This window comes from Ruditapes philippinarum, unplaced genomic scaffold (assembly GCF_026571515.1).
Source record: "Ruditapes philippinarum isolate M1 unplaced genomic scaffold, ASM2657151v2 ctg3265_1_1_1_1, whole genome shotgun sequence".
NCBI classification, from domain to species: domain Eukaryota; kingdom Metazoa; phylum Mollusca; class Bivalvia; order Venerida; family Veneridae; genus Ruditapes; species Ruditapes philippinarum.
The window spans coordinates 304,736-317,482 of NW_026855611.1; the positions used below are offsets into that span (position 1 = coordinate 304,736).

At 32.4% G+C, this 12,747-nt stretch overlaps 1 protein-coding gene across 1 annotated transcript; it reads left to right on the forward strand.

Annotated features, from left to right (window-relative positions):
- Positions 1-240: 240 nt before the first annotated feature.
- On the forward strand, positions 241-7,584 carry LOC132743876 (heat shock 70 kDa protein 12A-like). Its single transcript, XM_060732455.1, has 7 exons — positions 241-332; positions 1,305-1,446; positions 2,542-2,690; positions 3,193-3,414; positions 4,660-4,804; positions 4,965-5,102; positions 6,212-7,584. The coding sequence occupies exons 2-7, from the start codon at positions 1,308-1,310 to the stop codon at positions 7,144-7,146; spliced, it is 1,728 nt and encodes a 575-aa protein (XP_060588438.1). The 5' UTR covers positions 241-332; positions 1,305-1,307; the 3' UTR covers positions 7,147-7,584.
- Positions 7,585-12,747: the final 5,163 nt, after the last annotated feature.

A 12,747-nucleotide genomic window follows, 5' to 3' on the forward strand; every position in this document is an offset into this window, starting at 1 on the left:
TAATACCTAGAAACCAGTAAATAGGCGATCTACATTATGTTATAAAGCGTTTAATGTCTGAAATATATACTATTTAAAGTTCACTTATTCTAATGCTTGTACAGTATAGCGTTTTATATAAAAATGATTAAGCATTTATTTATGTAAGTTTTCAGACATTTTAACTTGTTTCCGAGAAGGATAAAATTAATTAAAAGCTACAGCTAAAAAACCAAATACCAGAAATTAAATCAACCGGTGTTTTTCCATTTCAAAACTACCTATATATATGGGTACACACAAATGCTGAGCGCGTCACTTGAGCATTTGAGCTCCGGCGGATCAAACTTCTAGTAAGTGAAACATTCTTTAAATTGCTTTGATACTTTAAAATAATTATAAAGATTTCTCTCTAATAAATAAATCTTTAAAATTGAATTTGACTGATTTTAATTTAGTTCCAGCATAATTACGTTTTAGTATTTCTTAGCTTAATTGTTCTAATTACATTTTGAATATGTTCCAAGCAAAATTTTAAAATTTCAACTACTCTTAATTAATTTGTAAGTTTTGTATTATTTTTTCTATTTATTTAATGCTTTAAACCGAATAGTTGTAAACTTTTAACAAAACCGTATCACTTTTGAAACATACAAAATTTAATATTTCACGCTAAATAGTGAGTTGTATATATCATTTTTCGTAATTATTGTCGTTGAAATTAAAATTATGATAGGGCATCTAATAACGGATTCTGTATTCACTGAAATTTGGTTTAAACATATTTTGTAATTTTGCCATGATTCACAAAGAGGAGAGATATCGCTGGACTTTGCTGTTCTTTTTATTCCCTTTGATAAAATGTAGTAGCGTAGATAAAATGTAATAGCGTACATAAATATTTAAAATTAATTATACATTATCGCAGAGTATGAATAATCGAAAAAAAAGAAAACGTATTTTCATGATTTCTCTGTTTACTTTGTACTCGAATGAATTTAAATGTTAAGAATAACTGACCATAACAAAGTTGAATTAAAATCGTTTTTTTTCCTTTGTTTTTTTTGTTGTTTCCGCTGCAATGGGTCTATTTTTTAAATAGTTAAACAAAATGGATTAACACCTTTTACTAAATAATGTTGGCATCAGATCAGTAAACATATTGTCTTGTTTCTTGCTATGAAACTTTATGGCACAATTATGTAACTGTTGAATATGTCATGAACAAATTGTTAAGAATTTGACTTGGTGGGGCTAACAGACATTGTGTTAAACTCACTACAGAATGAAATACTTATTGATATCTTTATGTTTGTACAAACAAGACAATGGATTGGTTAGCTGCTGTAGCCATTGATTTCGGGACAACATATTCAGGATGGGCGTTTTCGTACAAAACCGAGTATGAAATGAATCCTCTCAAAATATCAGCAAAGAGGTTTCCAGGAGCCACTTCATCACTTAAAGGTAAACTTTGTTTCTTTCAGTATATCGATTAGTGTGCGCTTTAGCTAGAAAATTGTAGTAACTTTACTATACGTCATCAATGGACGTTTGACTTTTGTCGCATTTTGATCATTGTCAGTAGAAAGTGTTAACTTCTTAAGCAGAGGAATCTTTGCTTGATCTTCTTCGACAATAAATGCTTTATCATAAATGTGTAGGCAGCGTAATGAACAATTTTGCTGGTACAGTAACTTCTGACCCCGGTACTATTCTTTAAAACAATAGATAGAAAAATATTAAACCATCAGGGCAGTTTTTATTAAGAGCTTTCAGAGGGAATAGGTCCCAAACTATTTTAAAAAAATACTGGACGCAGTAAAGGAAGACATATCTATCCGAAAATCAATTAAGATAAAATATATTTTTTTATATTAATTTCTGTATTAGAATCAAGAAAGCATTCAATGTCCGATTTTGTACCACATAATATGCATGTGACCAGGTCAATAAAAGTTCAACAGAAATCAGAAGATTTTTAAACCTTGCTTTATTTAGTTGAATTAATACTTAAATTTAAAGTTAAACGTAAATCCTTTAAAAATGTAGTGAGAGCAGAAAACTAGTATAATTTGCCGTATCGTACATAAATAATGTAACTGGGATGTAACACTCAAATAGTAAAGTCAAAAATAGAATTGCTTTGCATGTAACGTATTTAACAGATGACTAAATGTTACAGTAAATTGTATATTATGATACTTATTGTGATTAATGCTTTCGAAGGATAACTTTGTTTTAAGATTTTGTAACATGTTTGTGACAAGATACATATAGTTTCCTATAATTTTTATAAGAATAAACATATACATGTATTTTAAGTGTTATTATAACTGTATTTGTATTATATGTGCATGTAATGGATGAGACTTAAATAAGCTAAAAGGTACAGTTGTTGAGCCGAAAATGAAGTGCTCATCATGATGATGTTGCAATTTGTGTAAACGGTTTCCGTGACCTAAAGAATTAAAAAAATCAATTTAGATGCATATCAGATTTTTCGAGTTTATAGTAAGTAATGTCCAATGTTCTCATGCTCAAATGCAATTATGTTTTCAGCCCCAACCTGCATTCTTATCAATTCTGACCTCAAAACAGATTCTTTTGGTTATGAAGCTGAAAAGAAATATGCCGAAATATGCGGAGAGAATAAACAGGATCAATGGTTTTTCTTCAAACTATTCAAAATGATCCTTTTTAACAATAAGGTATGTAATAAACACGTCAAATACTCATACACAAAAATCACTGAAGCAAGCCACCCCCCCTGATAAGAACTATCCTGTGAAGACCAAATTACTCCTTGACAGCTCTCACCGCTCATTCAAATATTATTTGGAATAATTTGGAATAAGTAGACGTCACTTTCGGAGAAAATGGTAACTACTGGATGGTTATCCAGCAAATCCAATTAAATTTTCCAACTGCCGATATAAGACCAAAAAACGTTAAATATACGTATAAAATAGGCAAATAAACGAAACAAATATAACAATATCTATTTGCTGATGGCAAGTTGTGCAAGCATGTCATAAACCATTTTTCTTAATTGAAATCCCTTGTTATTATACTGGTAAATATACGTTTATACAATAAATCTTGTGCATAAAGCCTACATTTTGCAAATGACTTTAACTAGATTTTCTAAGAAAAATTTACAATTTGGCAACATTTGCAAATTGAGACCCATTATTTATTATTGTAAATTAGGCCATAACAAGGCGTGACACACTAGAGGATGTGAGTGGTAAGAAGCTACCGGCAATGAAGGTTTTCTCTCTAGCTATTGAGTACTTAAAGAAGGATGTTTTATTTACACTAAGCAACCACGTTGCCGGTGATATAGATGTCACCGACGTACGCTGGGTTCTCACTGTTCCTGCAATATGGAACGATGCCGCTAAACAGTTTATGAGGGAGGCAGCACAGGAGGTATATCCATATTAGAAAATAACGCAGTTACAATGTTCATTACTAGTTTTTACCAACAAATTGTTGTAGTATATAATAAAATTCTGGAAACAAAGTGATCCCTCGGAAGCATCAATCACAAAATCTTAAGTTCAATCTTAACTACTTGACTTATAAAAATAAAAACACATGATTAAACATGGTATAAAAAATGCAGCCGGATATTGAACTAGAACTTGAAAATTCTGGAGAACCGTTCCACAGATGAAAAGAAAGTCACCCATCAACTTGAATATATGTCGTGTTTTGTAAGACTTTAGTATATATTACTGACGCAACCCACCCCTTCCTTCCCCGTCCGTCTTCAACATCTTAACCAGTGGTTAGCCATCATCATTAAAACAGTCTAAACCATAAAAACTTGTTTGAAACCAGATTTTTCTTACAAATATATGTTTATTTTGTTTTAACTAGAACATTTCATATGAAATGCATAGGATTAAATTGAAACATTTCTGAAAAAGTGCCTTTAGAACCCTTTTTCAACCTAAATTTGTTGTTGTTGTAGTTCAGAAAATTCAGTTAAACAGTCTTAACTTTCTTATTTTTTAATAAAACATACAAGTGTCAGTACTCATTTTCTTAGTTAGAACATTACCCATCTAATGGAAGTAATTCAATTCAAAATTTGGAAAAAAATTGTTTTTGAATTTTTTACCTATACAGTGTGTCTAAGGGAAAAATAGATCTATCGATACTTTTAGGCCTTTGATATACTTTAAATTTGCTTTATTCCAAAAACATGAAAGCACAAAACATTCAAAATTAAGTCTTTGGGAGCTTCCTGACTATTAGAATATTATTACTCATCAATAAATCAGCCATTTTGTTTCCAGAATCACTAACCGGCCCTGTTGCATTGTGGTACTTAACCAGCGGATAAATACGCAATCCACAGGTAAGGTAGCCAGGGTACTATCCAAATGTCGAACAGTGAAATTTTATCCACTGGATAGCTGGCCGCTGGTTAAGGTTTTAACCAGTGGATAAACTATCCATTGGTTAATTTTAACCAATGTTTTGAACAACCCGGTCCAGTTGAACAAAATAACCATACATAAATCTTAACCTTGGAAGACTTGTGCGCAACATTCTCGTCTAAGATATTCTAAAACTTGCATTTTGTCTGTCTAAAAAAGTTACATAGTTTGAAAAATACTTTTTCGCTGAAAACAGTAAAACTATATCATTTTTTTTCTTTCATAGGCAGGAATTCCAGAAAAGAACTTACTTTTATGTCTTGAACCAGAAGCCGCTTCTATTTACTGTCGTCATCTTCAGGTGTCCAAAGAAGCTACATCAATTTCCCAGTTTTCATCTGGAACAAAGTATCTAGTCCTAGATGCAGGAGGTATAACTGATGAATGCAATCACTTAAAAATCTTAAAATCTTCTTGACCTTCGATATTTTAACTAGAAAATTGAATTATTATTATACGAGGTTAAACTTCTCTCCTTAAGTTATAGAGACTCTTTAATGGGTCAATCTGTTCTTTTCTATTTTTCTTTAGGAGGAACAGTTGATATAACTGTGCATGAAGTTTCTGACAGTGGAAAGTTGAGAGAACTCCATAAAGCAAGCGGTGGTGCATGGGGAGGAACTCAAGTAGACAAAGCATATGAAGAAGGTCTCTTAGCTAATATTGTTGGTAAGATCTGAATATTTTATACATATATTTCATGTTCCTGAAGACATTTATTATGTACCTAGCTATTTGGGTAGATAGTATAAGTGTTTGAAATATGTTATATAGAATTTCACTCTGAAGTTAAATGAACTAATCAATTCAAGTGACTTTTTGAATGCCAATTGAAATTATTAACTGTGGATGCAATGTTTTTTTATCATTTTCTTTGATGTTTAACCTCTGTTACATTGAGTTAAAGGTAGACCATGGGTAATGCATTACCTCCACTTTGAAGAGTATTCAAATAGGCTAGAATCGCTTGTAAACTACATTGAAATTGAAGGGCGTGGGTTCAAACCCCAGAAGGGACAATTTTTTTTCCTTTCTTTTTTTCTTTTTAACATTATTTAAGTATCTCTCTGATCCCCTATGGAAGAAAAAAAGTTTTATTTAAATTATATAATTATTTTAAGGTTTTTTTTTTGTTAAATAATGCCAAAATTTATAGCAAATATGATACCAGATATTTTCAAAGTTCGATAAAAGTAAAACTACACGGTAAAAGTATTTTATATTTCGCATGATCAACTAATATACCTTTAAGAAAATTTAGGCAAACTTTGAAAACAGACCCTCATTTCGGTAAATTTTAGGGATATTTTGAATAAGGCATTTTAGATAGGGAAATGGTAAAATTAGTGTTAAAAGTGGGTGGGGTAGGGAAACATTTTTATACATATTAAGAATATTTTGTTTAGAAACAAACATTTTGCTTGTGTAATGTGTTACCTGAATGTTATTATTTGTTTCTTAACAATGAGCAATAGAAAAACATTTTTTATAATGATGATATTACAGATTATTTACAGTTTTATCATTTCTGAAAATAAGCCCTTCTAACGGCAAAGTCTTAGTTCAGAAATATATCCATAACTCATAAACCACACGGTAAATTTTATTTAAATTTTGCATACAGGTGACCTTGAAGACATATAACTGTCCTATGTTGTCAATTTTACAGTTCCTTATGGTGCCCATTACCCATGGTCTACCTTAACATTCGCTTGTTTTGTGTTTCAATAGAAATTAAATATCACGGTAAAAACGTGCACTTAAATAATATGTTTTAGGTCCTGAGGTTGTCTCAGAATTCAAAAGGCAACATATGGAGGACTATATTGAATTTTGTCACAGCTTTGACGGCGATAAACGGCACATTTCTCCGACAAAACCAGATGGAAAAGTGACAATCCGCATGATACCTTCCCTGTCTCAACTTTGTGAAGAAATGAGAGGAAATTGCCTGAAGGACTTATTTCTTCAGTCAAAATTCAACAGCAAAGGCACAGTTACTGGCGATAAGATACGAATTAGCACTGAAGTCTACTTTGACTTTTTTAAACCAACCGTTCTCAACATCATAAGTCACGTAGAAGATCTATTGTCCAAACCTGCAGTTCAAGGCTGTGCTGCCATTCTAATGGTTGGGGGATTTTCTGAATCCCCGATGTTGCAGCAGAATGTTAGGTCCACATTCCAAGATCTGAAAGTAGTAATTCCAGACGAAGCAGGATTAGCAGTCTTAAAAGGAGCTGTCATCTTCGGACATCAACCTGCAACAATAACTGAAAGAATATGCAAGTTTACATATGGGAAAAATATTACCCATAGGTATAGAGAAAGCTGCAAACATCGAAAGGGAAGAGTTGAAAAGGATGATAATGGGGACTTAAGATGTTACGACTTGTTTGACATTCATGTTAAAGCAGGCCAGTCCGTCAAATTGAATGAGGAACAACCAGAGAAAATATTGAAACCTATTACCGATAATCAACCAAATATTGGACTCGAGGTATATTCATCCTCTTCGACAGATCCACATCTTACAACAGAAGACGGATGCAGCCTGATTGGAAAACTAACTATTCCCATTCCGGACACAAGCTCTGGACGAAAACATGAATTTGGAATTATTTTTATATTTGGCGGCACGGAGATTGTCGTGAAAGTCGTTGACAAAGAGTCCGGTGAAGTGATGTTGAAATCCGTCGATTTTCTTGGATGAAATATTATAGGTTGAAGAAGAACACTTTCAGAAGTTTTATTTACTTCTGATTGCTTTATGTGACGGTATGATTGATCGCTGATCGTAAAGTTTTTCCTTGTATTGACGTGGTTCTCTCTTTTACGGCACACTGCTTCAATATCAACTAATTTTGTGAAACAAGCTTGAAATATTAACTTGCAACAAACAACACATATATCAGGTACTTTCAGTTTTGTTTAGGACTGTGTTCACGTGAGAAATGAATTTTCCTCTGTCTTAAACGATGTACACTTTTCTAAGGAACCATTGTCGAACTTTGTGAACTGCAATTGATGCAAAACACTATGCAAGCATGTTTTGCCATTTATTATGACTTTATTGAAATCAATATTTCCAAATGCATATGTATAATCAGAAGTGTAAAGAAGCACAAAATATTTGCTTTCATTAGAAAATTAAATATAGCGAATTACAGGGAAATAACACGAAACAATTGCTTTTGTTTTCTACTCAAAATTTAATTTGTTTAAATGAGTAGGTAATCCTGATTTCACTATTTTAAAAAGAAATAAGACAAGCTTTTATCCTCCTGAATTTATGTAATGGATTTCTCCAGCAGCCCATTTGAATATAAAAGGATATCAATATTAAATTTTAGCATATTATAGTTGAGGTGTCATGGTCAGCAAATATTATATCCGTTTAAACGGCGACCTTATAAACGTGATAAACGTTTCACCGTCCGTACAAAAAAAAAGAACACTTAGATCTTAAACAACCTTTAGTCTTCATTTTTTAGATATGACATGTTGTGCTCAACAAGATTACAAAAGATATCCTATTAAAAAGCTATTATTTGCCTCAATAGCCGTACCGAACTGTACACAAAAAGAAAGCATGCAATTAGAAAATCACTTGTATGCGCATCGTAACTAAACACAACATGTCTTATTTTGTCATAGTGATGTAATTTTTTAAAACTTCTTTGGCCATTGGTAATATACTTACCTCGGTTACCGAATACTGGATATATTCTAACAGATTTTTGGCTAAAATCCGACCAAACCCGATTAAACGGATAAACGTGACGCCCCTAAACAATAGCATAGAACCTGGTCAGACTGTATAGATGTGTTAGCTGGACTGACCGTGTGCTAGTGGCAAAGGTTTATCATTTTAAAATAATTTGGCGGAACCAGATATTGGCAGATGTGGTATAAACTACGACTCATCTTTGAAACTCAATAACTAAAGGCATTTCATTGACTCATTTCATTTAAAGTTTACAAAATGCTGCATATTGATGAGTGCGATAGCTCACCTAGGCGGTGTCAACCCTCATTTAGACTTATGACTAAGCTTTTCATGAAAAGGCCCTTGCATAAATTTGAATGAAATGAAAACAGTTCAATATTGCTAAGGCTATTCACCAGTTTTTTCGGGAGGGGGCTTATTTTATTAGGGCGGGGTTAGCGTGGAAATCAATGTTTCCTATTGAACACTGCAAAGGTCATATGGCGATTTTCCAACATTTCCGGTGGGGGAAAGAAGAGCTCAGATGCATTTCCTTTAATTATTTGAGTATCCGTTTTCACCTGAACTTGTATTCGAAATTTCAAATGGTTTAAAACGCGTCAAAATGGTATTTTCAATGAATAATTCTGATAATTTACCACAATTATCGATTGTCAGAAAATTAGATCAGAACCCTCCTAATGCATTGCCTACACTTTGAAGAATATATAGAATACCGTCAACTGACAAAAATGTTTTAACTGATAAAGGAAACAAAAATATTTAAGACTTTTCAAATAAGCTGAACAATATAATTGGGAAGGCGTTATATATAATATCAATGTAAGTGGTTAAGTGTGCACAGAAAGAGCACAGGAAAATAATGTATGTTATTATTATTTTTGCAAAGTCTTTTTATATGTACCCAAACGCAAATCAACACCATCAGCATTTTATTTCCCTTCTTGGGGTGGGGGATGGGGGGCTTAAGATTTGGCCTTTTATGTTCGTCCGTGCGTCCATGCGCCCGTTCGTTCCAAATTGTTGTGACATGTATAGCTCCAAAAATACTTGCGATGGAGTCAACAAACTTTACAGAAATGTCTATCAGCATGCAATGTTGTGCATCTGAGATTTTGCGTGTGGATTAATTCAGGTAGGATTGAGTTATTGCCCTTGACTTAGTACAATTTTGCAATTTTCAGTTTGAGTCGTGCGAAGCTCAAAAAGTAATTAGCCTAGAGTCATGTAACTTGTATAGAAAAGTTGGTCGGCATGTGTACCGAGTGTTTGTTTGTATATTTATTTATTTTTCATTAATTGTAATATTAGCCATTGACTTAGTGCAAACCGTCCAAAATATTATGTCACATGTACCTCTAAACTTGCTTGAATTAGAGGCAAAACACTTTAAAGGCGTGTTAATCAGAAGTAGTGTAACGGGGATTTCGAATGTGGGATTAATTCAATTATAGCCCTTGTCTATGGAGGTTTTATTGATATTTATTTCTTTTCAGCATATGTTAGGAGACAAAATTGAGATTTGAAGTTCTTGCAGCCTAATAATGGGTAAAATGTCATTTTTATGCCCAGACTACTCAGGGGTATGGGGAGTCGTAAATAAATTCCTTTGTCTGTCTGTCTGTCTGTCTTTCATACTGTCCAGTAGACTGATAAGACAGTTGAATGTGGGGGCATACGTGTCCTATGGACACATTTCTAGTTTCATGATAAAGAGAATGATTCCGCGCGATCATCGCCTTATGATCCTATATGATAATGGTATTTAACCCTACGAGCACATCATAAAATATGATAAATTCTTTAAAAAGCGGTGTTAGGGGGAATGAGCACCATATTGCATTTACTATTACCGACCATAGTCCATATATATATACAAACCTAGCCTACTTTATTTTTAGTTTCGCCGTGTTGTGAACTTTTTTATCTCTTTATATTATGTATTTTGGCTAAAGCCGAAGTCTGCTTCAAAGACTGAAAGACAATTCGATTATGAGAATTATAAGACTTTGGTGTGTATGTGTCTCTCGATAATTTTAGGACCATTTTTGTTATATCTCGTCGGAAACAATTAATAAAATATAAAAATAAATGTAACTTAATAATATATGTTACGATTAACGTGTTGAAATTACCTTTATATAAGCAATCTTATTTCTTTATACTGCAATATCAAACATACATTTTGTATTCAAACTGGTCATTTGCAACTCACGAAAGAAAATTGAAATTGAATAGATGTTGGTGATAGATTTAGAGCATTATATATCTATCTATATCAGTTACATTTCGTAGTTGTTATCTTTGAAAGGAAGGAAAAACATCATCACAATCTCCTTGTCTTCTTTATATAGCGTATATACATACTGCTTTTTTAATCAAATTTAATGTGAAAAAATTAAGTACATATTTCTCTTCAATAATAAAGGGAAAATGCATCTGTTTCTAAAAAAGACTTGCATTTACAACTACAAAGCACATGGACATATTTAGAGCCGGAGATTCAGGGCGATGAACTATATATGTTCGCGGGGGTGGAGCTTCTGCAGATTTATATGTACGACAAAAGGTACATTAACACTTTTTCTTTTTAAATGAAACTAGTACTAGGGACTTCTTTGAAGTAAGAAAATTGTCCATTGTGCCCTGAGTCACGCATAACGTTGAGCGTTTTAACTTGATAATATCCGTAAATGCATATTATCTTCACTGTTATCAATTATTATGTTTAAGTTAAAGTGTAGCACTTCTTTGTATTACTTTTAGTCAACTATACTGGCTGACTATTATCTTACTCATATATGGAGATTGGTTGCTTTACCAGTTCTAACTACACATTGTTTTAAGAACATATAAATGTCAACTATTCATAAAAATGTCAAATTATGTCGATCCATCTTTTCCAGCGAGACTTGTTAAAATAAAAGAAAACACTTTTATGAGAGTGACATGTATGGGGTATCTTTCTTTTGAACATTCACAGGTCTGGTCATGTTAGACAATCCCGGTCATTTAAAACACGTGAAACTATACCTACAGAAGAAGAAACCATTAGAAGGAATAAAAATGTCAACGACTTTCATCATATTTCCCAATTTGATTGAAAAACTAAAGACAAATTTTAAACAACATCATATAAATCCAATGCAATAAGATATTATATCAACGGCCCTATATAACAATACAAATAATGGTTAAGACAAATTATACATTTATTTAACTGCGCTATTATTCAAAGTAATCATCTAAACGATTCTTCTGGCATTAAATATGCCAAAAAAAATGGACGGTTGAAGTGTTCTTTATTAAACAGAATTAACTAATCATAGCATATTTTTCGACATTAATTTTTGATATATTGTTGAACGCTGTGGACAATTTACCGGGAAGGATATTCCGATCCGAACCGCAAACATATGTCAGATATTTTTTCTTGCATATTCTACCATATTCAATTATATTTTAAATTCTTTATCTTTAATTTCAATGGAAATTTATATCATTACAACCGTAACTACTTTCTTACAACAGCGTATGAATTACAACTTCATTCATAACGGTAAAATGACGTCATCCCAAGCGTGACATTGAGCAGCACGCGACTCATCTGGCACCCCCCCCCCCTGCCAGATGAAATTCCCGGCATGGGTAAAACTCACGGAAACGCCAGTCTGATATGCAAGAAAACATAATTAAGGTATTCTAAGAAAGAAATGGTAGAGGTCTGTTTCTTATTAAATTTAAACAATATGTCTCTTTAAAAGTTAACCCAGACGACATAAATGTATTTTACTTCCACATGTTATTTAAGATTTTTGTAATAATAATATGTAATGTTAGATCAAGGAAACACTGCATTTTATGTTTCTAAATGTAACTGTTGTGATTCCGAAAGTACATCGTACACATACGTATTCATGTACACATTAATATATGCTTTATCAATAAACAAATATATATAACTGCTGATTGTATTATTACTGTGTACTGATGGGCATATTGCCTTTGTATGAATAAAGTTTATCTATCTATAATATCGAAATTTCCTCTGTAAATTTTACAAGCATTCAAACTGTTCTCTACGAAATACTGTCGGAGACATTTCAACTTAATGAATTCCCGATTCCAGCTTCTTGAATAATTATTCATGATTTCCACTTCACGAATTGAGGATTTCAACTTTAAAACTTCACGATGAAATTGGGAATGAGAAAAGTCCCTACCGGTCTCTCAGAGTTCTCAGACGGACTTCGTCCGAAAAAGCGTTACACTACTTCCCAAAGGTGTGAATATGTGTTGAAGTTTTATTTTTGTTTTACATTTAACTTAATATATTCACCTGTTTTTTACATTCTGGCCGGATTGTTTATATTGTTTTATATACACTAAGCTTCTGCAATGCAATTAGGTAAGAGGGACAACACTTATTATGTAGTTTTGTTGTACCAGTTTCCTTTTTAAAAATATGGTTTGCAAATACATATGACATTCACTTGAAATTTTTAAGATAAACCGTGCGATAAATCATGATAGGAATTTAATCTTTGCCTCATCCTAGATAACAAATGCATGTATAAGTCAAGA